Below are 24,617 nucleotides of genomic sequence, written 5' to 3' on the forward strand. Positions count from 1 at the left end.
GCGGGAAAAGCCGAGCCCGCTGTGCTTCGCCATGGCGTCATGCCCGCACACGCAGAAGTCCTGCCATCCCCGCGGGGAAGACGCGGTCCCGTCCCGCGGGAAAACGCGAAGCAGCGGCACGGCCACGCCGAGCAAATCTGCATAAAAGCTGGGCAAAGCCGAGACCTGAACAGCGTTGACACAAATCGGGACTTTTTTGGAGGTCCTCGATAACCGCGGGATTGCAGTGAACCGCGCAGCGACACGCAGGATTGGAGCAGCGGACGCTGAAACTCCCGCCAGCGCGGGAACGGCGAAGAAAAAGGCGGCCGTTTCGGCAGGCGTAGCAGGGACAGAGGGGCGTTTCCTCGGGCTCTAGGTGGAAACGTGGAACGGAATGAAACTGGCGAAGGGGCAGGCGTGTCTGCATTTGAAGCAGGGCAGCGTGAAGCCGAGAGGGAGGCTCTCGATGTCGAGTTGGTTGCGCGAAGAAGGGTTGGAGTAGCAGAACGGACAGACGAAGAAGCCGTCGGTTCCCGGCTTGTCGCTGCGGATCTGCAGAAGCGAGTACGCGCAGATGGGGCAGCGCGAGGACTGCGGGACGATGGCGCCTTTGGGAGGGAGAGACAGCGAGTTGCCGCACGTGGGGCATTGCAGAAACCGAACCACGGTTTCTCCTTTCTTCTGCGCCATGAGGTTGAGGTCGCCGCCGCATTGGACGCAGGGAATCAGATGCTCGGTGACCAGCGCGGCGACGGAGGCGACGGGCAGCGCCAGCTCGGGGATCCGCTTGTTTAAGAACTGGACGAAGGTGTCGCGGAAGACGTCCTTCTTCGCGTTCACGTCCTGGTAGACGAGCGACATCTCGCCGATGCAGCTGTCCACGACTTCTTGGAAGTGCACCTTCCCCTCGCTGATCGCCGTGCACTCGCGCTCCATGTGCGCGCGTAGATACGGCTTGTACAGCGGGTACTGGAGGTACATGTACGTTTCCACCAACGCCAGCCCGATGTTCGTCGGAGTGAACCGATTGGCGGGCGTTTTCTTCGCGTAGTCGCGGTTCTGGATGGTCGCGATGTGCTCCGAGATGGTCGCGTCGGTCCCAATTCCCTCTTTATCCATCAACGCGATGAGCTCGGGCTCGGAGAGCAGCTCGGGAGCCTACGCGACGCAACCCACGCCATCTCCCTACAACGGTGGTGCTTTCCTCGACGCCCAAACTCGCCACTTCCACGGCCTCGCCGACCACGAACGACGGCAGCGTGTTCTCGTTCAACCGCTCGTATTTGAACACGTCCAAATAGTTTCGCTCGCGAATGATCGTCCCTTTCGCCGAAAACAGCTCCGTCCCGATCCCCACTTGCAGCTCTGCTTCGCAGTTCCCCGCCAATTCTACCCGTCTCCGACAGAACGCTGTCGCGACTGCAGCTCGCCAGAAAGTGCCGCGTTATGTACTCGTAAATCGCAAACACGCGCGATGCATCAAATCCGCCACCGATGCTCCCCGCGTTCACGCGCTCCAGGAGTTTCGTTGGGTGGATCGGAGGGTGCGCGTGGTCGTCGCCTTTCCCCGCGCGAGGCGGCGCGAAGTCCCCGCCTAAAAGCTTCTGCGCGTAGGTTCCCCAGTCGCTCGCGCCGCTCTGCACTTGAATCAAACTCTGGAAGTCGGTTCCCGCGGCGAAAACCGCGGTTTCCGTTCGAGGATAGCTGCCAATCAGCGGTGGATTCGGTTCGTACCTGATGAAACCCTTCTGATAGAGAGCTTCGCAGATCTTCATCGTTTCTTCGGAGCTGATTTTCAAGTGGCGTGCGACTCGCTTTTGCAGTTCGACGGTATTGAGAGGAAGCGGCTTGAACTTGCTTTTCTTTCGCTCGTTCATTCTAGTGTCCAAACCCCGATCACTTCTACTGCAACACCACGCCTTTCTTTTCGTTTGCGATGAGCGAAAACAAGGTAGCGACCACTAATTTATCGAACAAATGGTTTCGCGCCCATTTCAGCTTCACGATTTGATTCGTTCCTTGACTCGCATGGTCGATCGCTTTCACCGAGGCCACGATCAGCCAGAACGGCTCGGGGACGAAGTTCTAATCGAAACGGACTCCCGCCAATCCGACTTGTCGCTGCAAATAGCGTTCCACGACGAAGCCCAGCGTCGGAAACTGGCAAGGACCGTAGGAGATTGTGTTGGACACCTCAGGAGCGGCGTTGTGGAGCAGCAGGGTTTGGAAGCGAGTGAAGACGCAGCCGATTCGGAGATCGATTTCCTGGCGCGCGTCCGCGGCTTTGGATTGATTCTCATCGGGAGGGGTGAGCGTGCGGACAGCGTTCCAAATGTCGGAAGGGATGAGGGCGGAGAAGTGGGCTCGTGCAGTGAAGGAATGAAAATCATTGCAAGGGTGTAGAGGATATGGTAGATCATCACGGAGGCGTTTACCTTTTTCACACAATCGATCACTTCGAATGCAATGTTCTCGCCTTCACGATCACAATCCAGCCAAAGACAGAGCGCTTGACACTTCCTGCCTTCGTTTTGAATTTGTTCTAGATGACACGCAACTAAATGCAAAAACTGTATATAGCCTTCATTTTGGGGTTCACGGACTTGAAGACAGGAGCTTGGAAAAGTGACGCGGGATCTACCGCCCTCCACGATCTTCATTTGATCGCTACAGAAACAATCAAACTGGTATGTGTCAGGAAAATCCAACTCCATCATATGTCCTGTCATCGAAGAAAACACCATCTCATCGCTTTGTGACAAAACATGGCAACGAAACTCGTAGATTGGATTATACTGAGATTCTCCTTTTCTCTGCAAAATAAATTCGTCGAAAAAAGCAAACAGCACGTAATTGCCCCTGAGATAAGATATTTGACACCTCTCTCGCTACAGATGGCTTTTCTGCAATGTTGAGAATACGCATCGAAGGAGAGGGCCGACTCTTAAAAAAAGCTGGGCTTCGTTTTCAAACAAACAGGCAAAAAAGAGGTAATACCTGTTTTTACCGAAACACCAATTTCGGAGAAGTGATTCTGGACCGGCAAAGACCTATTCGTCACACGTAACACACTCCCTCCTACACATTGCGCATCTCCAAGTTCTTCATCGCTTCCCTTGTAATTTCCTCTCCACAGTGCGCCTTGACGATTCTCTCCAAGTCGTCCTCTTCCTCTTTCGTGAGGTAATGCTGCTTCAACATCGGTTTCGCCGCGAAAAACTGCATGGTTCGCGTTTCAGTTTCGTTCAATTCCAAATGATGTTCGCATCCACTCTTCAGCTTTCTGTCGACCAGCACGATCTCCGGTGCAGGGAACGAAGAGAGGAGCTTGGATGCCAGGTCGGGAGGGAGCAACAGCAGCATGGTGGAAGCCGAAGACGAAGCGACGGCTCGCTGCAGAATGTCCACACAGAATGAAAGAACGGATGGCTGGGAAGGAACCTTTGGTTCAGCTGGCGGGAGGAATGATACCATGAACTCGATGAGACACGCAAACCCGAGCAATCGGATCATCTGCTGAATGGAGAGAATCCAAAGCGAACTATGCTTCCAATCTCGCTGTTCTTCCGGAAGAATTGTCAGCTCGGCGATGAGCAAATGGCGCGCATTGAACGCTTCGCTGACTCGATTCATGAGCGACCAAAGACCCACTTCAAGCCAGAATGGAATCAAATCGGAGATCGAATCGACTTCTTCGCTCCATTGGCGCATCGATTCTTCGCGGTTCGTGGAGACTGCTTGCTTTAATCCCTTTCGAATGAGTTCTGCGAGTTGTGTGCGGTTCGAAGGAGCGACGAAGGGAGGCGAAGGCAGCGTCATCAGTGCCTTGAGATGCTGCCGAATGTCCGCAGCGAGCTGCTCTTTCGATCCGCAATGCAGTCCTTTTTGATAAATGAAGTCCGTGTAATCAATCGACGTCGTTTGCAGGGAAGTCGATGGCTGAACCGGCAACGTGGACAGAATTTCCTCGGAGAGAATCGACCACGTTCCCGATTTGATGCTCTGGAGCACTTGCAATTCCTCGTGAAATCGGTCCGCATCCAAAGAAAACGTGGAATAGGGCTGATAGGAATAGCGCAAAAGCAGCTCGCACGACGCAGTCAGAGGCGGAGAGAGCGAAATCGCAGTGGAATCCAACGGAAAACGATGCAGCACAGCCACGAACGAGTCGTTGAAATCGCTAAAGAGCTGCTGGTGAAGAGACCTCGAAGAGGAGGAAAGAATCATCGTGGCGAGAGAGCAAGTGCAGAGCTCGCTGGAGGATGGTGGCTGGATGGCGGAAGCGAGTGCGTCAGTGGCGATTTCGTGGTGATTGTCGATGAGTGTGGTGGTTACAGAGCCAGATTCGTTGAATTCCTGAGCCATCCAGTATTCCACGCCGTTGTCTTCGTAAAAAAGTACGAAGGGAATGTCTGGAAGAAGACGGATGTAGCAGCGAGTCATTTGCACATCGAACGACTCTCTACAGGAAATCAACGGGGATGGTTCCAAGCGTACTCGTAGCTTAGAGGCGAGAAAAACGAGGTGTTCAGAACTGTTTGCTTCTCATCCGTGTAGATATTCTACAGCTCGTATCGTGAATGGTAGACTATTACAGCAAATGGCTGATTTGTGGTGTTAATATGGCTAATCTTTCGAAACAGCAAGTCTTGCAACAGAGAGCACATTTCCTATATTCACATTCCCCGAATCATACAAACATCGTGTGACATCGTATCCTTCCCTTTTACCTTCATAATGTCGTCCACCAGATTCATCTACCCATTTAGCTGGAGTTCACTCCTGTCTACCTTTACAACCATAAAGAAAGTTGTTGGTTTTCCAAAGAACCAGTCAAAAGCGGAAAGGACGGATTGATCCACCATAACGAATACCAGATTATTTAGCACTTCGCATGTACTTCCCTCTTGTATCCGAAATAGGGTATCTTTTAATCGTCTACAAGAATGAGCTCAAACAATCGCGAAAAACCCTTCATTGTTTGTTACACTTCCTAACAACCTAAGAAAAGGATTGCTCATAGCACTAGTTTTCCCCCAAGTGTTCGAATGTCCGGTTGTTAATCTTAATTATCATTGGATGCAAGAATGCGTAAGTTATCCTTTGCTCAGCGTTCGATGTGGGTCAAAAAAAACAGTTGCATAAGGACTAATATTATATGCTTCGCTTTCTCCCGGATCCAGGCGGCGAGGAGAGTAATTTAGATTGCTTTATGCCTGATGTTTTAGTATTATCAAATAAGGCGGATCCTCGGGATTCAAGGAATGCTCTCGCCGGCTTTCTGAAAGGATATGTAATAGATCATATTACAGCGAGTCTTGTAAATGGTTTTCTCGAAGGAGACGCTTCTGTTTATTTTGAGTCACCTCACAGTGATGAGCATATGGAATGTAAATATAAAAGGAATATTTTAGACGGCAAAGCTTTGCTGTTTGATGATAATGGGATTTGTCTGCTAAACGCCACTTTTGTGAATGGAAATATCGAAGGCGATGTTGAAATTTATGATGGTGGTATTCCTATCTTCTTTGGTCAGTTTGCGCAAAACGAGAAAAATGGCTATGGTTACGACAAGAGTCATGGCGAAATCGTATATGAAGGCTATTATAAAGATGGTAAGCGCAATGGAATCGGTCGAGAATATGACGAGGAAGGAAATGTGGTTGCTGATGTAGTCTACGTGGATGGAAAAAAGTTAAATGCTTCTGTGGTGGTCGAGTCAGGAAAATATGTGATGTATCTGTACAATGACAAAGACCAGTTGGAATCGAATGGCGTGATCGACGAATCCACTGGGAAATATTGCGATATTGTGTACCGCTACCATTCGGATGGAACGGTTTCTGACATTTGCCAGTTCGAAAATGGGCGCTTATTCCGCATTCTCCAGCGTTTTAAAGGATCTGAGATGTCGGAATTCGATAAAAGCGGGAATTTGATTTATAAAGGGGGATATGGAGAAAGTGACGATGGATTCTGCCGTGAAGGGATTGGAACGGAGTACGTGCTGGGCAAGATAGTCTATCATGGGGATTTCGAGAAGGGCGAACGAAATGGGAATGGCCGAGAGTTTGAAGGAGGGATGTGTGTGTATGAGGGAAAGTTTCGAAATGGTTTGCGCGATGGAAAGGGAAGGTTGTTTCGAAAGGATGGAACCTTGGAGTTTGTGGGGATGTGGAAGGAGGGGGAGAAAGTGGAGGAACCCGTTCAGGAGGAAACGGAGAAACCGGAGGTTCCGCTGTATCCGGAATCGATTCCTTCGTATCCGAAGTTGGATGAAGTGAATGCTGCTGTTCCTTCGATGGATGTGGAAATGGAGAACAGCGCGGTGCCTTCCTATCCGAAGTTGGATGAAATGCGAAAGGAGACGATCCCGCCCTATCCAGACTTGTCGACAGAGACTGCGTCCATTCCATCCTACCCGAAATTGGAAGAAACGAAGAGTGCTGCTGCTGCTGCTGCGATTCCCTCGTATCCTTCTTTTGATGAAGGCAATATTTCCATTCCTTCTTACCCGGATTTGAATGAAGAGGGGGACTCTTCGATCCCTTCTTACCCAGATTTGAATGAAAAGAATGAATCACAAATCCCTTCTTACCCAGATTTGAATGAAAAGAATGAATCACAAATCCCTTCTTACCCAGATTTGAACGAAAAGAGTGATTCACAAATCCCTTCTTATCCGGATTTGAACGAAAAGAATGAATCATCGATCCCTTCTTACCCCAAATTGAGTGAAAAGAGTGATTCACAAATCCCTTCTTACCCGGATTTGAATGAAAAGAATGAATCATCGATCCCTTCTTATCCCAAATTGGATGAAGTGAATGAGCCTGTGGTTCCTTTGTATCCGACGTTTGATTCTCCCGAATCTTCGATTCCTTCCTACCCCAGTTTTGAGGAGCAGAAATCGTCCGTTCCCTCAAACCCTGCTTCTTTCACTGTTTCTGCTTCTGCTTCTGCTTCTGCTTCTGCTTCTGCTTCTGCTTCTGTTGTTGTTGATGAAAAGAAATCAAGAATCCCGTCCTATCCGAAGATAGGCGAGAATGGTTTGCCGGTACCTTCCTATCCTGTTGTCGAAGAATCGAAGTCAAAGGTACCTGCTGTGCCTTCCTATCCAGAGTTCGCCGATACGAAGCCACAGCCTGCTTCAAATCTGGAAGAAACGAATCCTTCTGTTCCTTCCTATCCCAAAATGGAGGATCAAAACACTTCTGTTCCTTCCTATCCCAAGATGGAAGAAACGAATCCTTCTGTTCCTTCCTATCCCACTGCGGAGGCCTCTTCTTCTTCTTCTTCTTCTTCTTCTTCTGCTTCTGCTGCTGCTTCTGCTGCTTATTCTGTTCCAGCGTATCTCAATATGTACGCGACCGTGGTGCGGCACAAGCTTCAAGGCGACGACTCTCCCAGCCAGCCCTCCAGCGCGATTTCTTCGCCGCCCTCTGCCGCCCACTCCGTCTCCCCTTCCAAAACTCCCTCCTCCCTCCCTCCTCCCGCGCAATCCAGTCCGCCTTTGGGCTACGGACCCGCGTCTTCTCTCCAATCCTCCGTTTCGCCTCCCTCGAGCCTCCCTTTTCCCGCTCCCGTCTACCAGCCCGCTTCTCTCCCTTACCTCCCTCCCCCGGGCTCCGATTTGCCGCCAAATCTGCCGCCAAATCTGCCGCCAAATCTGCCGCCCAATGCGATGATGGCGCCGTATGGGCAGGTTCCGAGTGGGGGTTTCGCGCTACCGGGCCCGGCGTTGGGTTCTCCGATCTTCCCTCCCGCGGGAATGATTCCATCGATGGGGTACTCGAATGCGGTGCCTCCGATGGGCAAGGACGGGCTTGCTTCGCAGCGCAGCTCGGAATTGCCCGCGGCGATGCCGAAGGAAGCGGAGAGCGCGATTTCGTCTCCGGAAAACAAGGCGAAGAAGCGAATCGAAGGCAAGGCCAGCGCGGAACCCGCAGCGGAAGTCGCATCGCCCAAGCTGCGATCGTCTAATTCGCAGACGGCGGGGACGGTCGAGAGGAAGAAGAAGGGCGGAAGCGATGGGAAACCGCGGAAAGCGTCGGTGGGCTCGATGGATGAAACGGTCAGGAAAGAGAAGGGAAGCGAAAAGACCGAGAATGGAGCGAGGAACAAAGAAAACAAGGCCAAGGAAAAGGAAAAGGAAAAGGAAAAGGAAAAGGAAAAGGGCAGAGCCAAGGAAGAACCGAGCGAAGATTTGCGCGCCGAAAAGAAAACGAAACCCAAAGCGAAGCCCAAAGAAAAGGCTGTGGAGAAGCCCAAGGAAAAGGCTGCGGAAAAGCCCAAAGAGAAAATCGCCGAAAAGCCCAAAGAGAAGATCGTGGAAAAGCCCAAGGAAAAGGCTGTAGGGAAAACTGCAGAAGAATCCAAGCCTGAAGAGAAGCCCAAAGAGAAGATCGTGGAAAAGCCCAAGGAAAAGGCTGTAGGGAAAACTGCAGAAGAATCCAAGCCTGAAGAGAAGCCCAAAGAGAAGGAGAAAATCGCCGAAAAGTCGAAGCCCAAAGCTACCGAGAAGCCTAAAGAGAAGCCTAAAGAAAAGCCCAAAGAGAAGGTGGTTCCGAAAGGGAAGGGCAAGATCAAGGAGAAGCAGCCCTTGAAGAAAAAGGGGAAACCGGAGGCGACTTCCGCTGCGAAGTCGCGGGAATTGGCTTCGTTTTCGGACATCGTTTCTTCGGATTTCAGCAATTCCGAGTCAGAGTTCAGCAATTCCGAGTCAGATTTCTGGGATTCGCAGCCCCAGCCATCGAAACAAAAACAAAAACAAAAACAAAAACAAAAACAAAAACAAAAACAAAAACAAACGAAAGAGCCAGAACAAGAAGCGACGCTGATCGATTTGTTCGATGAAACCGCACCGAATCCTTCGGGAGTCGGTTCTGCCGGCCAGAACGCCGCTTTGGATGCCTTTGATTTCGATTCCTTCCTTGGCTTCGCTCCGACCGAACCGACCGAATCTTCTTCTGTCGCGAAGCCAAAATTGGAGGCAAAATTGGAGGCAAAACCGCGGATTCCTCCTCCGCCTCCTTCTTCTTCCAAGCCCAAATTCGACACAAAATTCGACACAAAATTCGAGGCGAAATCGGGAATTCCGCCCCCTCCGCCTTCTTCGGCGAAGCCAAAATTGGAGGCAAAACTGGAGGCAAAATTGGAGGCAAAATACGAGCCCAAATTCGAGGCCAAATTCGAGGCGAAATCGGGAATTCCGCCCCCTCCTCCCTCCACCTCCAAGCCCAAACCCAGACCCGCGGTTCTCCCCGCCCCCCCGCGGGGCCCGCCCCGCTCGACGCGCCATTCCTCGTCATCTTCGTCGTCATCTTCGTCTTCGTTTGACTCGGACTCCTATTCGGAATCCTATTCCTACTCGGAATCCTATTCCGATTCCTATTCTCCGAATTCCTTCGACACCGATTCTTCCCGCCTTTCCTCCTCCATTCCCGCCATCGACACCACTTCCCGCGGGAAAAAGGCGCTCCCGCCGCTACCCGCTTCGGCTCCCCGCGCTCCCGCGGATCTTCTCGCCTCTCCCCCGCGATCTTCGCGTCCCGCCAGTCATGGCGGCAAAATCTTCGCCTCCGTTTCCGGCGATTCCGCTTCTCTCGCGCGTCCCCCGCGGACACGCCCGCTCCCGCGGGAATTCGCCTCGGTCTCCGGCGACTCTTCGCTTCCCGCCAAACCGACCCGCGTGGCGCCTTCGCTTCCCGCCAGATCGGCCTCGCAGCGCCGCGGGTCGCGCTCGCCGGTCCCTCCCGCGGTTTTATCGTGCGCGGAGCCGGCGTCGCTGGGGTGCATTCTGTCGATGCTGACGGTGGAAGAAGTGGAACGGGCGTTTCTCTTCTTCAAGGACATCCGGACGCACAGCGACTACGTGCACTTCGCCGACCTCTACCGGTTCTACCAGCACATCGACAAGGCCCGTCTGGTATCCCCGCGGTTCTGCTCTCACGCGTAGACGCTGAGCGACATCTGCAGGCTGATCGGGAAGGACAAGAGCAAGGACGAGAGCTTCTATCTCCGCGACTTCGCGCTGGTGAACCACTTCGTCTACCTCTACACGCAGGGCGTCGCCATTCCCGCCTCGCTCCCCGCGGATGCGAGCTTCGCGCGCGTCTTCGACTTCGTGTCCGACGCGGACGAGGCGCCCGCGTTCCGGAAAGTCCCCTACGCGACGGTGTTTCTCGACGACGCCGCGCAGTTCATCCCCGAAGCCGTCGTCACGCCGGCGCAGAGAGAGATTCCGCCGAGTCTGGCGCAGCCGGGAAGGGAGTGCTTCGTGGTGGAGAAGGCGGAGGACGTGATGAAGGCGCACATGTACCAGGGACTGCTGATGCGCGGCAATCCTCTCCCCCAGATGAAGAAATTCAGCGTGAGTTCGTTCCCGCGGTTGCTGCGGATCGTGATCGGGAACGGAATGGCGCCGAACTGCGCGGCGTTCCAGGTGAGAGGGATGCCGGAGCTGCGGTCGATCTACGTGGGCGAGGACTCCTTCACGGCGAGCAGTCGGTGCGACGCGAAGAACGCGATTGTGCTGCAGGACGCGATCCGCAGAACGCCGAAAGTCTTCGAGGTGGTCGATTGCCCCGCGCTGGAAGAGATCGTGATCGGCAATGGGTCGTTCGCAGACTTCACGCAGTGCACGCTGCGCGATCTCCCGAGGCTCCACGAGCTCACGATCGGCTCGGCGCGGCCGGAGGACGGCTTTGAGAATCGCTCGTACGCGTTCGTGGCGAGCGAAGCGCTGGAATTGAAGGACCTGGTCGCGCTGGAGACCGTCGAAATCGGGAACTACGCGTTCTATTACGCGCAGAAGATGGTGCTGGAGGGTAGGAGCGAGGGAGGGGCGTGAGGCGCAGAGCTGCCGTATCTGCAGTCGCTGCAGCTGGGCGTGTACTCGCTGTTCTCGTGCCGCGAAGTGGAGTGCGCGGGGCTGGGGCATTTCGAAACGATGCGGACGCTGTACTTCGCGCTGTACTGCTGCGAGAAGTTTACGGGGAGGGGTGAGCGAGGCGGAGAGGAGTGACGCGTAGAGATGATGAATATGAAGAATATCAAACTGGGAATGAACAGCATGTATCGCTTGAGGGAGCTCTCGCTGAACAGTGGGGGCAGAGGAGAGGGGTGATCGTGTAGAAACGACGGTGCAGTTGCGAATGGAATTGGAGAAGGGTCTCAAGAAAAAGGAATTTTGTTAAAGAGAAATGGCATGTTTGTTCAACAGTACTCGTCCGTATTCTTTTTTTCGTTTCTTTCGTTCTTTTCTGGTGATTCTATAGTCAGAGATATGAGTGACCGTTTACATCAGTACCTTAATGAGTCGCCAATGTTTTTGTATGATATCCTACGAAAGAATGACTCTATGTAGAGATCCCAGCAACTCCCTACTGTTGAAAGGAAATAATGTCGTCATTCAGCCAGGGTCTACGTTTATCCTGCCTATTCGCATCGAAAAGGAGGGAACGCTTCTGAAATGGAAATTTTATACAGATACCTATGATATTGTCTCCCATTTTGGACTGCTTGAAAATGGCAAGTTGACAAGAATGAAAGTAGACTCAGAAGAGTACATTGGGAATGGAAGATATGTTCTTTCTGTGAAAGTAGAAAAGAAAGGTGTGTATGGGATTGAATGGGATAACACGGCGAGCTGGATTCGTGAAAAGAAAGTGTCGTACGTTGTAGAAGAGATCTTACCGGATCCTACGGCGTCTGAAAAAGTCCAACTGAACAGGTAGTCGCAGGGTGTGTTTTTACCGTAGAATGATTGTTTCCGACCTAAATCAGCAGCGAGATGCGTTAAATAACAAAATAAACGAAACTACGAAACGGACGCAAGAACGTGAAGAGCTTAATGAGAAACTCTCTTCTCTAGAGCATCAGTACGATTTACTGAGCGTATCTACTCTGCAAAAACCTAAACATAGAAAGACCTGTCGAATTTGGAGGAGTCGATTCTCGGGAAGCAAAAAGAACTCTACGATTTGCATCAGGAGAGAAACCGATGCTCCGCAGATTTTAGATTAATGCAATTGAAGATGATTTTTCTGTTGGAGGGAATTCAGATCTTTTCCCTCCTCTCATCTTCGGACCTCATTTCCTTCTCCCATGTGCATTCCTCGTTCTCTTCAGTGCTCCGAAGCCCTGCTATCTGGAAAGTCGTGTTCGAACGCGAATCGGCGGAGCAGATCGCGACAGCGACCCAAATTCCCTGGATCAAATCCATCTATGAGATCCTCTACCCACGGACACCCAATCCCCGATTTTTTGGGAGACAATACTTGGAAGTCGAAAACGAAGAATCGGTGGTTTCCAAAGAAGGTGTTCCACTAGGAAAAGGCAGTCCCTCGATCTGTGTTAGTTACTTGGAGCGGATAGCGAACCCTCGAATCGTGACGCTGGATGAGTTACAGCTGATTGAGAAACTCTCGGATACAGAAGGTTGGTACGAAGATAAGGATGGCTTCTGCCACTGCCTTCGATTAAATCACGATTTAAACGAAAGTGGAATTGTGCTCTACTGTGGAATCCCGACTCTTCAATGGAGTAAGCTCGTTTCTGAAGTAGTCTGCGTGTGTTGTGGTTTATCGTAGAGCCAGAACAATTCTGTGATGACCGCCATGCCTGGAACATATGGAGGGAGTAGCGGTTTGTACATGGACAAATCGCACCGTGTAACAAAATGGATTCGCGAGGATAAAGTGGAAAGTGAGCAAATGTGTTTATGTTTAGAAGTGGCTGCGAGTGGCGTTCTAGTTGTTTTTCTGCTGCGAGCGGTAATCAATGGTGTTTTGTTACATTTGTTTGTTGAACCACGTTGATTCTTTCGGAATTCCGCGGAAAATGGAGAATTTGATCTTGAGAGAAAAACTACTTTGTACAATGTTATCGCGCATCTGTGGTGGATCTCGAGGTTTTAGCAATCGAGCTGGAGTAATTTCGAATTATATTGGGAAAAGAGGGTTGATGAGTCACATTCCCCGCAACCCGAATCGTCCGACTCCTCTATCAATTCAGACGTTGAAGCAATATGCCGAATCGCAGAATAATATGCCAGTCCGTCTCTCTCTTGCGCGCTTTATTTCCTCCGAACTTCCTCTTCGTTTTGCTGTAAGCTTGCTTAGTTTCGATGAGCAAAGGCTACTACGTCTGTACTGAGTTCTCTGCCCTGTCAGTTGAGCGAGATGCCAGCAACGAATGACTTGATATCGCTTTACAATCGCTGCCAGGCGGAAATCCAGAACATGGAGATTCCAAAAACAATCATGGAAGATACCGAGTTTACTGCGCGTCTCGCCCGTGTTCAGCGAGATTTGCAGCATGTCTATCCTCTGATGGCCTGTGGCGTGTGCCAATTCAAGCAAATGCGCGAGAAGGTACAAATCTCCCATTTCGTCTCTCCTAGACGCAAAATCCGATCACGGATTTCGAGAACGAGATGATCAACGTGTCTCTGGACGACTTTGTTGGGTTCCACATCTCCATCATCATGCTTCTCGGCCAGTACGCCAAGAGTCTTGCTCGCCCAGGTATTTCCGTGCTTCTCTTCATCTCAGTCGCAGGCGGCCGCATCGAGCCGTTGGATTACAGCACCATCAAAAACGCCATCGACCGCAGCACCAAACTGACCGACAAATTCTACGGAAAGGCGCCCTCTGTGAACGTGTTCTTCGCAAATAAACTACGGTTTGTGCACGATCTCCCATCGAGCGTAGTCCTTTCGACTACATTCCTTCCCACATGCATCACATGATCTTCGAACTCATGAAGAACTCAATGCGTGCCACCATGGAGAACATGAAGCGTCTCGGCGAATCCGAACCGGAGCCCATCAACGTGATCATTTCCCACGGCGATAACGATATCTCCATCAAAGTAGGAATTCCAGAATTCGGCACTATTTTATTTTTAGATATCGGACATGGGAGGCGGAATTCCGCGGTCGGAAATGTCGAAGGTGTGGAATTACACGTACACGACAGCGTCTGCGCCGTCGTGGGTGAACCGCTATTTCCATTACTACGAGAAGACGGAACACGACTTATACTTGAATAGCCACATAAAGAAGGATTATGCGTTCATGGGAGATGGGAAAGAGGATAAATACTACACGCATTCGGCCACGCAGGCGATCAAAAACAACAAAATCGACTCGGAATCCGGACATATTGATAACTTGTTGTCATACTCGCCTGTGATGAGGGATCACTACGCGGGGCTGGGATATGGACTCCCCGTGTCGAGGATTTATTCCAGGTATTTTGGAGGGGATATGAAGGTGAGAGAAGGGACATGGCGTGATGTGATGCGTAGTTGTTCTCGATGGAGGGGTACGGAACGGACGTCTATCTGTATCTGAGCAGTCTGAGCGATGAGTTGGAACAGTTCTCGACGGTGGTGTAAAAGGGAAGCAGTGTGTATTTTAAGTTGTTTTCTGGACTGTGCGTTGTTTGTTGAAATTCGGAGGTTACGCGGGGAAGGGAGGCTTCTTGCTCGCGGCTCTTCGTAGAGTTTGTTTCGTCTTTTGTGGCTATTTCGGAACAACACACCTTTTTCTGGGGTTATTTTTTTATTAGATTGAATAGAGATATCATTGTTTGATTTTATTGAAATGACTTCGGAAGAGCAAAGCAGGTAGGATAGCATGAGAAAATGGTTGTTGAAATCGTTTTTTTGCGTTGAGATGACGGGGACGGTCCTAATGCTTGAATCTAGGAAGGGGCAAAAGAAGGGGTCTGCACGAAAAAAGGATCATCCTACGGACGGCTATTGGGAGGAAGATACCGCGAGCGACATATTCGACAAGGATAACGAGGAGACAGAGGAAACAGAAGAAGAGACCACCGAACCCGAATCGGAAACCGCAAACGATGAAGAGATGACCGAAGAGGATGAGGAGGAAGAGGAGGAAGATAGCATCGAACTTGAGGACGATGATGAACCATCAAAGCCAAAACGCACTGGTACGGATTGTTTCGCGCGTCTATTATAGTCTCAGTGTCGAGTCGGAAGAGGCGTTCTCGCAATGCCCAGGCTGACGACCTGGGAGAAGAAACAGACGCCTCAACGATCGTGTCCGCTGCTCGTATTTAAGTTTATACTTAGAGTCTCTTTAGGAGATGACGTCGACCTCTCTCTGCATGTCGAGGCCCTCATCTACCGCCAAACGCTTCCCATCTACTGCTGGCTTCCCATTCTGCGTACATCGAACACGCGCTATATCGTGAACGGAAGCCGCCTCGAAACCGACCGTTGGACAAACCTCTCCGAAGCGGGTATTCAATTTGTTTTAAAAGAAAAAAATAACATGCAGAGCAGCAAGAGAAGGTTGAGTTGTATTTAGTGAAGTGGACAAATCTCTCGTATCTGCACTGCTCGTGGGAGTCGGAGGCGCGTTTAATGGATCTGGAAGGTCCTCGCATGAAATCGAAAATCAAGGTAGAACTGGATCGGATGGGCAATGCCTAGTTGTTTCAGAAGAAGGAGCAGGATCTGCTGTTCAATCTGAGCGCGTACAGATCGGACGTGTACTTCAATCCCGACTTTCTGGAGGTGGATCGCGTGCTGGACGTGCGGATCGTTCCGAAAGTGCGGATGGACGACATCCAAGTGCAGGGCAACGAGGACATCGATGCGTTGTCGTTGCCTACGGAGTACGGAGACCACGGAAACTTCGTGAAGGAGTTCCGGATTAAATGGAACGGGCTGCAGTACAAGGATCTGAGCTGGGAGATCTTCCAGGACTTCCAGAACAAAGAGAAGATCGATGCGTACTACGAGCATTTGTAGGGCCGCAAGGCGAGTTTGAGCGTAGAAATCGCGATATCTCGGATCAGATCCACGACCCGAACTATCGGCCGCCGCTGCAGAAGTACGAAAAGATCGACAAGAACGCGGAGTTCAAGGACGGCAACCAGCTGCGATCCTATCAAATCGAGGGCGTGAACTGGCTTCTCTGGAACTGGATCAACAATCGGAACAGTATTCTTGCGGACGAAATGGGGCTCGGGAAGACGGCGCAAAGCACGCTGTTCATGTACACGGTTCTCAAGAAGTACAAGCTGAAATACCCGTTCATCGTGGTGGCTCCGGTTTCCACGCTTCCCCACTGGGAGGCGGAGATTCGCCGGTGGACGGACATGCACGTGGTGATCTTCCACGGCACGGTCAAATCGCGCGAGAACATCCTGCGGTACGAATGGCGCTCGAAGATCGGCGAGTTCGACGTGCTGATCACCAACTACGAGATCTGCTTGGTGGAGAGCGCGCTGCTGCAGTCCATTCCGTGGTCCGGCGTGATCGTGGACGAGGCGCACCGGCTCAAAGGCAAGAACAACAAGCTCGGCGAGATGCTGCGCACCATGAACTTCGGCTGCAAGGTGCTGCTCACCGGCACGCCGCTGCAGGTAGGCGAGGAGGGCGGAGTCGAGCGCAGAACAACACGGAGGAGCTCTGGACGCTGCTGAACTTCCTCCAGCCGGAGCGGTTCGGCGACGTGGACCAGTTCCAGGCGGAGTTCGGCGATATGCGGGGCGTGGCGCAGCTGGAGAAGCTGCACACGCTGCTGAAGCCGCTGATGCTGCGGCGAATGAAGGAGGACGTGGAGAAGTCGCTGAAGCCGAAGGAGGAAACGGTGATCAACGTGGAGATGACGGCGATGCAGAAGAAGTTCTACCGCGCGGTGTACGATCGGAACACGAGCGTGTTGTAGGTAGCGAGGCGAGGATGAGAGCGCAGCATTGGGAACGAAAGCAAGAACTTGCCGTCGCTGATCAACATCATGATGGAGATTCGGAAGTGCTGCAACCACCCCTATCTCATCCGCGGCGCGGAGAGTTCGATCATGCTCGAGATCCGTACTCCCGCCTCCGACGTCTGAGCTGTAGAGGAGAACCATCCGGAGTGGAAGGGCGAGGAGCTCGTTCTGCAGGCGCTTCTCACGTCCAGCGGGAAGATGGTGCTGCTGGACAAGCTGCTCCCCAAGCTGCAATCGCAGGGCCACCGCGTGCTGCTGTTCAGCCAGATGACGCACATGCTGGACATCATCCAGGACTACCTCACTCTCAAAGGCTATCTCTTCGAACGCATCGACGGCGGCGTGAAGAGCAACGATCGCCAGGCAGCCATCGAGCGCTTCTCCGCGCCGGGAAGCGACCGCTTCATCTTTCTGATCTGCACGCGCGCCGGCGGCGTGGGCATCAATTTAACCGCGGCGGACACGGTGATCATCTACGACTCGGACTGGAATCCGCAGAACGACATCCAGGCGCAGGCGCGGTGCCATCGCATCGGGCAGGACAAGGCAGTGAAGGTGTACCGCCTGATCACGAACCGGACGTACGAAATGGAGATGTTCCAGCGCGCCAATCTGAAGTTGGGTCTGGACAAAGCCGTGCTGAACCCGCTGAACCAGAACGTGAACGACGACAGGCAGGTGGAGGTGAAGGTACGCGCCATCGAGGCGAGTGAGCGATAGAAAATCTCGCGGAAGGAGGCCGAGACGCTCCTGAAGTACGGAGCGTACGACTTCTTTAAGGAGGAGCGCGAAGGCCGCTCGGAAGAGCTGAGCAATGCGTTCTGCGAGGCGGATATCGACCAGATCTTGGAGGAAAACACGAAGGTGATCACGATCGATTCGCAGGGCGGGTCGTCGTACAGCAAGGCGTCGTTCGTCACGGACAGCTCGGCCGAGGTCGATATCAACGATCCCAACTTCTGGACGAAGATCGTGGGGCTGAAGAGCGAGCCGGACGTTCTGGGTCCGCGCACTCCGGGGAAGAAATACGCGGTCGCGCAGGGCGATGAGCCGGATCTCGTCGTGCTGACCGACGAAACGGACTGGACGAAGGTGGATCGCGATACGCTGATGCGCTTGGTAGGGACTGGAGGCGGCGATGAGGGGTAGTTGCTGACGTACGGATGGGGCCAGTGGAAGCAGATCTACGCCGACGAGCGCATGCAGAAGCACCCTCTCGTGTCGGTGCAGATCGTGGCGCTCTGCCTCATCGGCCAGACCGCGCGCGCCAAAATCTTCATGGAGAACGACTCCATGCGAAAGAACGGGTTCGGCGGCAGCGGCACGCGCGTGAGCCAGCAGGCGCGCGAGGCGCTGGAGTATCTGCGGGACAGCTACGACATCTGCGCGGCGGTGCTGGAGAGTGTGCGCCAGGCCGAAGCCGGCGACACGGAGTCCATCGCGTTCCCACACTCCTTCCCTGCGTTGGTGCGCAACATGAATTGGTGGCAGCGCGAAATCAAAGTCTACGAGAAGCACTTGAAGCAGATGTCTTTCCTCCATCAGCTCCACGCCTCGTGCAAGGCCTTCCACGTCGAGCTCAACGGCGAGCTCCGTCTCCCCAGTCCCCAGCGCGCGGCGCTTCCCGCGGTGTGGTGGACCATGCAGGAGGACCACGACTGCTTGATCGGCGTTGAGCGCCACGGATGGAACAACTGGCGCGAGATCTGCATCGACCCGGACCTCTGCTTCGCCAAGCAGGGCGTCCAGTGGAACGGACCCGCGGTTACCGAGCCTATTGTCGACGAGGGAGAAGCCTCTCCCACGCCTACGCCCGCCAATACGCCCACACCCGCCAATCCTGCTTCGTCCCCCGCCAATCCTGCTTCGTCTCCTGCCTCTCCGACCACACCTTCTCCGGCAATGCCCGGGTCGGGCAATTCCGAGAGCGACGCGAAGGTGTTCCCTGCGTCGCACCTGGTCATCAAGCGAATGCACCGCCTCGTCAGCGCGATGCAGCGGCTCGTCAAGAAGGGCGCCGGCGAGTTCTCGCTCGCCTCGCTCAAGAGCGGGTCCAACGGCGCGGGAATCACCAGCGAATGGGACGAAGCCGAGCTCCGCAGCCTCCGCAACGCCATCAAGCGCTGGGGCATTCCGGTCCCGCCCGTCCTCCCCGAGCGCGAGCCGCACCGCGGGAAGGGCGTTGCGCCGAAGAGCCGGAAGGACCGAGTCATCTTCTCGCTGGAGAACGTCCCGCTCACCGCGGAGCAGGAGGATCTGGAGACGCGGCTGGCGGTGGCGGCGAGCGTGCTGAGCGGCGCGGTGCAGAAAGTCTACATGAAGGTGGGCGATGCGGTGAAGGCGAAGCCGGCGGACGCGGCGGACGCCTCGGAACCGACGGGCTCCCAGGCGGAGGCTGCGAAGAAGGACGTGGAGGAGAGCGAGGCGCTGCTGCTGGACGCCGCGCAGAACCGAGCCTGGCTGGGAATGTACCCGGCGAGCTGGAGCGATTCGCAGCGCACGCTGGGACTCTTCGGGAACCGGCTGGGCCCGTTCGAGTTCCTCCGCGTGCAGGCGAAGCTGAAGTCGAAGACCACGGACCAGGTGCGGAGCATGGTGCGGCAGATGGAGAAGCGGTCGATCGAGCGGTTCCAGGCGAGTCGCGAGGCGCATCCGGAGGGCGAGGAAGGGAAGAAGGAGAAGGAGAAGGAGGACAAGAACGACATCATTCCGAGCAACACAGTGGGGCAGCGACTGTACCGCCGACTGCAGCTGTACTACGAGATCCAGCAGTACGTGTGGGACAAGGACGAGCCCACGATGCGCGCCATTCTCACTCGCTGGGAGATGGATGGCTCGCGCAGACAGGACCACTTATCGGAGGGCTGGAACGTGCAGATCCACGATATGGCGCTCCTCAAAGGCCTGCGCAAGTGGGGCATCGAGTGGGATTTGCTCTGGTCCGATCCGGAAATGCCCTTCACCAAGCCCGTCAGCGAGAAGAAGGCCGGCAGTGCCGAGACGGCGGGCAATGCCGAGGCGACGGCGAACGAGACGGCGCTGCTGAGCATGAAGACCGTGGATCGCAGTCTGATCGTGGGCGGAGAGGCGCCGCGCTGACGTGTAGGTTCCTGGACTGATCGCTGCGCACGCGATTCGACGCCTGCAGTCGCTCGTGGAGGTCTTCAAAGTCTACGACGAGTACGAAACGCGCTACGAGTTCTCGGATCCCGCCAAGATGGACGAGGAGCCCGCGGCCCCGCCGTCCGACCCGTCCGAACCGGAGTCCAAGCCCGCCAAATCTTCGTCTGGCTCGTCCAACGACCAAGTGGAGGTGTCCTCGCTGCCCTGCCGCGTGTTTGTCACCTTCCAGGGCGAGCGCGCGCTTCTCCCGTCCCGCGTCCAGGTCCGCAAATCGCTCTATTGGAACTCCCGCTTCCTGGCTCCCTCCGACTCCCCCGCGTCGATCCCCAAGCTCCCGCGGGACAGCGTTTCCCGCGCGCAGCTGTCGTCGGACGCGCTGTCGTACTACCAGAAATGGCTGGAGATGGAGAAGGAGGTGCGCGAGTTGGGGATGAGTCCGTCGCGAATCTCGTACGAAGTGCGCGTGCAGATCTACGAGCGCGCCAAGAGCATCGTGAGCCACGTGCGGTTCCCGATGCGCGTGCGGAGCGTGGAGTTCTGGAACCTGGGGAGCGTGGTGACGCGATGGCCGTCGTACCACAGCGATAAATACATCTGGCCGGTCGGCTTCCGGTAGCGAAAAGGCCGCGAAATGAGGCGTAGGTCGGTGAAGGTGTATCTCTCGTTCATCCACCCCGCGCAGCACGTCGAATATATAAACGAGATTCTCGAAGGGGGTCATCAGGTACGCCATTGCCCCGATTTTTGACAGTAGGGTCCCATTTTCTCCGTGACCGCTTCCGACGATCCCGACCATCCCATCCGCGCGCAGACCGCCACGGCCTGCTGGACCACCATTCTCCAGCGCGTGAGCAAGGAGCGCAAGGCGATGGGTCTCGGCAAAACCGGCACGGCGGTGAGCGGTCCCGAGTTTTTCGGGTACGCGATGCCGGAGATCGCGGCGTGCATCGAGGGTTTGGAGGGCGCGGAGCAGTGCAAGAAGTACATCCCGCGCTGCCTCCGCATGGAGACCTCGCGGAAAGGCCGAGTGCGCGCTGTGCGAGGCCGAGCCGTGCCCGTGGCCGAGGCTCCCGCGGGGAACGAGCCGGGCGAGAGGCCGACGAAGCGACGCGCGGCGCAGATGGCGAGCAAGCGGTGGAAGACGATGGAGGAGGAGGAGAGCGCGGCGTCGACGGATAACGACGAGGAAGAGGAGGAGATTCTGAGCGAGGCGGAGTCGGATAGCGACGAGTCGACGGGGTACAGCAGTCGGAAGAGTGCAAAGCGAAGCAAGCGGACGGAGGCCGCGCCGAAGGAAGCGGGAGAAGCGAAGGAAGCGAAGGGAGCGGGAGAAACGAAGCGGGTTCGCACCGAGGAGTTGTGTTGGCGGGTTTGTTGAACAAACAAGACATTTGGAAACGATGTCCTTGGCGGCTTGCTGCACGAGCGCGTCCAGCTGGTCGTCGGTCATGTCTAAAAGGATAGAAAGAGAGGATGGGGAGAGTACTGGACGCCCACTTGGGTTTGTGCGCGATCTGGATGGATTTCATGGTGGATTGGATGAGTTCCTTGCGATCTACGTTCACATCGAGCCGCTCTCCTTTCGATCTACCTGCTTCTTCCATGGTCGGCTTGGCGGGCGCGTCGCGCACGATCGCCTTCGGCATTGGCTTCTTCTCTTTGGGTTTTTTCTGCACTGTTTCCACTGTTTCCACTGTTTCGTTGGCTTCGTTGGCTTCTTTGGCTTCCGATTTCTTCGGGGCTGCGCGTCGACTCGTCCGCTGCTTGGACGGAGGGAGGAACGTGCTCAGAATCTCCTCGCGCGTCCACGTCTTCTTCTCGTCCTTTTTGGCGGAAGCGTTCTTCGCCTTCGCCTTCGCCTTCGCTTTTGCTTTTGCCTTCGTCGTTTTCTTCTTTTGGGACGCTTCGACATCGTCATCCCCCACCACATCTAGAGGCTTTGGCAATAGAGACGCGTTCTTTTTCTTTAGCTCCTCTAAGGATCAGTCGAAAAATCAACAAAGACCGAGCGGAGTATCTGTAGGAAGCGTTGTTCCGCTAATGACCGCTTTGTACTGTTCTTCCAGAATCCGAAGTTGCATGTCGGCTATTTCCTGGTAGTTCTCAGGATATACAAACTTCGTCTTGTCTTCATCAGGATCTTCATCAGGAAGAGTCATATACCCGCTATCAAAGTATCCTCGCTCTTCCTCATTGTATTCGCGCTGCTCTATGAATTCCTCAGCAACATATCCTTGAGCTTCATAGATATCAACAGTTTCCTTTGTTACAGTTTCACCCTCCTGAGCAACGACTTGCTCTGTATGTTCCTTGTTCTCTTCTACACAAAGTAAGTGTTTGTACACGATTTCTCTCCACAACAAAGATACCTGGCATTTTATAAGCTTTTCAGATGATTCACGATACAGAAACGCCAGATACGACGTAAAGAAAAACCAGTAAAAGATAATTGTTTGCTGAAACAAACACAGAACACTACCAAAGTAAGACGAGCAAAATGAGACGAATCCAGCGACTCGCTCGATAAAAGAACAACACACGTCGGATACGACCCTTGATCATCAAAACATCGCTGCAGCTCCATCGCTGCGCAGAAGCCAATCGCTACATACGACGAAGCCTTCGGCGAATAAACCGACGACGACACAAATCCAATAATCTCGTTCTATCGCTCATCTTTTCCCGCCAAACCCACATTTTCCGGAGGAATGAAATGATTCCCGCGGTTCTGCTTCAAATCCTCCGCAGAGGGCCGTCGGATCTGCTCGTCACGCATCGGAACACTATTCCTACTGCACACGGGAGTTTCACCGATCCGCGTCCAATGATTCGCAGATTCACAGCACGCAGACAACGAAACGCCCGGAGTTTCGTCCCGCGACACACTTCTACCAGCATCCCGGTTTCCCCAGTTTCTCCAGTTTCCCCAGTTTCTCCATTAGGGCCGGTCTTGACATATTCCAACGTGCGAAGCAGCGCGCCGCGCGTCGACCGCGCCGATGAAACGCCCGCAGAATCCGCGGGGGCGTAGAACCGCGACAAACGCTCCATCCCCGCGGGAGTGTCCGGAGAGTCGAAGGGGAATCTAGCGATGACGATAACCGCGGGGATGCTACAGAGGTTCTCCGAAGGAAGTGTGGAGCACGTGCCATTCCTCCAATGAACACTAGGCCTCACAGAACCGCGGGAATGCTACGATCATCGCAGGGGTCCGCGTTATCGCCGTCCAAACCGCGGGAATCGCCAATCGGGGAACCAGGAGATCGAATCCCCCGCCAAACGCAAATTCCCGCGGGATTGCAAGACCGGGAATCCGCGGGGAAACCGAGAAACTGGCGATCCAGGAAAGGGCCTTTTCAGATGGGAGTTTCCACGAATCGATGGGCGTTTCATTCGATTGGATGGGCGTTTCATTCGATGCTCCCTTTTTCCCGCCTTTTTCGGGCTGTCGGTGGCCAAAAGCCGGCTGATTTGGCGGGAAATAAACGCGGGGCGGTAAGGAATGGCCGGTTTCCCGCGAGTAATACTCGGGAGCGTAATACGGTGCACGTGATCGGGGTTCGGGGATGAAAAAAACGCGGGAATTTCCGTCAAAGGAAGCGGATTGGTCGGTCAAAGTGGTCAAAAAAGACGAAGATTGATTGCCGCGCAAAGCGAAAAGCGCGAAGTCCGAGCAGGAAGACCATCGAATTCTATTCGAAATCGTGGAAACGGGGAAAACGAGGAATCAGCGAAATGAGCAAGTAACGCGGAAAGAGCGTCGGAAACCGCGGGATGGGCGAGGACAAGGCAGAAGGAGGGAGAATCCATCAGAACTTCGATCGAACCGACATGAAAGGGAGTTTCATCGAGCGAAGAAAAGAGCGGGAGCGTTTGGTGAGGTTGGAAACGCACGGATGTGCGGCTCTGTGTGTTAGAAATGGGGAAATGGGGAACCAGAGAGGAAAGAAGAGAAAGCAGAGAAGAAGATTCGCCTTGGAGAGAGAACATTTCGATGTACGATAGATCGTGAACTAGGGGTCGTTTTCGAACATTCTATGAAAATAACAAGAAGGAAATAGAAAGAACTTTTAAAAAGTAGCCGACATCACGTTGCAGATGAGAATAGGGAAGCATCCATCCCCATAATGGCTCCATTCGCATTCTTTTTGCATTCCAATTGTGTAATTCCAAATAACGTAAGCTAGGGTCCCGTTTGTGATTGAGGGAGGGCTTTGCATAATAGACATTATCAATGACTACATTGTTTTTAGAGTAATAGGTTGGATTTCTTACATTTGCAGTAGCACGTCTCCGGAGGTATCTCGGCACTCGTGGGTAATCCTTCGGAGGATAATGAATTGCTACGTCTTTCGTTCGACACTACGATTAATACACCGGAAACTAGGCAACTTCCACAAAATCATCCAAAATCAAAGACCCGGACACGGTAGGCTCGTGATTAAAAATAGAGCTCATGGTTAAAATAGAAATGTGATAGTTTGTTCAAACGACTCAAAAACTATGAGGAACAATGTATCGTACGAATTGTATGTTGCAAATGATTGTACAATTGTTTTAATGCAAAATAATGAATGAACAGTGAATGATCGTCATTCCTAGTCTGATTGTGCGAAATCCATGTACAATGTTGTATTCCGTAATGAAGCATCGTGTCATAAACTATCCTAGTAAAATCAAGTTTTAACTGCCATTGTAAAATGAGTTTCGTCATATTTGACTTCCAGAACTACGCAAAGAATTCTTTCTCATAAAA

The 24,617-nt window shown here is 53.4% G+C and overlaps 6 protein-coding genes; 4 read left to right on the top strand and 2 right to left on the bottom strand.

Annotated features, from left to right (window-relative positions):
* Window positions 1–354: 354 nt before the first annotated feature.
* On the bottom strand, window positions 355–2,907 carry GSBLH_T00000096001 (uncharacterized protein; the record flags this gene model as incomplete). Its single annotated transcript, XM_013038243.1, has 9 exons — window positions 355–1,140; window positions 1,175–1,347; window positions 1,376–1,860; window positions 1,889–2,021; window positions 2,051–2,067; window positions 2,098–2,524; window positions 2,554–2,636; window positions 2,668–2,795; window positions 2,827–2,907. The coding sequence occupies 9 exons, from the start codon at window positions 2,905–2,907 to the stop codon at window positions 355–357; spliced, it is 2,313 nt and encodes a 770-aa protein (XP_012893697.1).
* A 153-nt stretch (window positions 2,908–3,060) lies between these two features.
* GSBLH_T00000097001 (uncharacterized protein) lies at window positions 3,061–5,011 on the bottom strand (the record flags this gene model as incomplete). XM_013038244.1 has 6 exons in its annotated part: window positions 4,954–5,011; window positions 4,773–4,920; window positions 4,683–4,739; window positions 4,578–4,652; window positions 4,480–4,544; window positions 3,061–4,444 (listed from the first exon to the last, which is right to left on the bottom strand). The coding sequence occupies exons 1-6, from the start codon at window positions 5,001–5,003 to the stop codon at window positions 3,061–3,063; spliced, it is 1,779 nt and encodes a 592-aa protein (XP_012893698.1). The 5' UTR covers window positions 5,004–5,011.
* A 354-nt stretch (window positions 5,012–5,365) lies between these two features.
* On the top strand, window positions 5,366–6,266 carry GSBLH_T00006939001 (uncharacterized protein; the record flags this gene model as incomplete). The annotated part of the gene is given in 2 exon segments (XM_013038245.1): window positions 5,366–6,243; window positions 6,254–6,266. 2 exon segments carry the CDS (start codon window positions 5,366–5,368, stop codon window positions 6,264–6,266), a joined length of 891 nt encoding a protein of 296 aa, XP_012893699.1.
* Window positions 6,267–12,020: 5,754 nt separating this feature from the next.
* Window positions 12,021–12,779, top strand: GSBLH_T00000098001 (uncharacterized protein; the record flags this gene model as incomplete). XM_013038246.1 has 3 exons in its annotated part: window positions 12,021–12,545; window positions 12,576–12,683; window positions 12,715–12,779. The coding sequence occupies 3 exons, from the start codon at window positions 12,021–12,023 to the stop codon at window positions 12,736–12,738; spliced, it is 657 nt and encodes a 218-aa protein (XP_012893700.1). The 3' UTR covers window positions 12,739–12,779.
* Window positions 12,780–12,872: 93 nt separating this feature from the next.
* On the top strand, window positions 12,873–14,385 carry GSBLH_T00000099001 (uncharacterized protein; the record flags this gene model as incomplete). XM_013038247.1 has 7 exons in its annotated part: window positions 12,873–13,092; window positions 13,122–13,358; window positions 13,388–13,511; window positions 13,545–13,668; window positions 13,698–13,857; window positions 13,895–14,260; window positions 14,296–14,385. The coding sequence occupies exons 1-7, from the start codon at window positions 13,033–13,035 to the stop codon at window positions 14,383–14,385; spliced, it is 1,161 nt and encodes a 386-aa protein (XP_012893701.1). The 5' UTR covers window positions 12,873–13,032.
* Window positions 14,386–15,677: 1,292 nt separating this feature from the next.
* Window positions 15,678–21,076, top strand: GSBLH_T00000100001 (uncharacterized protein; the record flags this gene model as incomplete). XM_013038248.1 has 8 exons in its annotated part: window positions 15,678–16,388; window positions 16,418–16,686; window positions 16,720–16,855; window positions 16,886–17,422; window positions 17,459–17,857; window positions 17,888–19,813; window positions 19,845–20,473; window positions 20,504–21,076. 8 exons carry the CDS (start codon window positions 15,678–15,680, stop codon window positions 20,607–20,609), a joined length of 4,713 nt encoding a protein of 1,570 aa, XP_012893702.1. The 3' UTR covers window positions 20,610–21,076.
* Between the last annotated feature and the right edge of the window lie 3,541 nt (window positions 21,077–24,617).

Source organism: Blastocystis hominis (genome assembly GCF_000151665.1).
Source record: "Blastocystis hominis, Singapore isolate B (sub-type 7) whole genome shotgun sequence assembly, scaffold_0".
Lineage (NCBI taxonomy): Eukaryota > Bigyra > Opalinata > Blastocystidae > Blastocystis > Blastocystis hominis.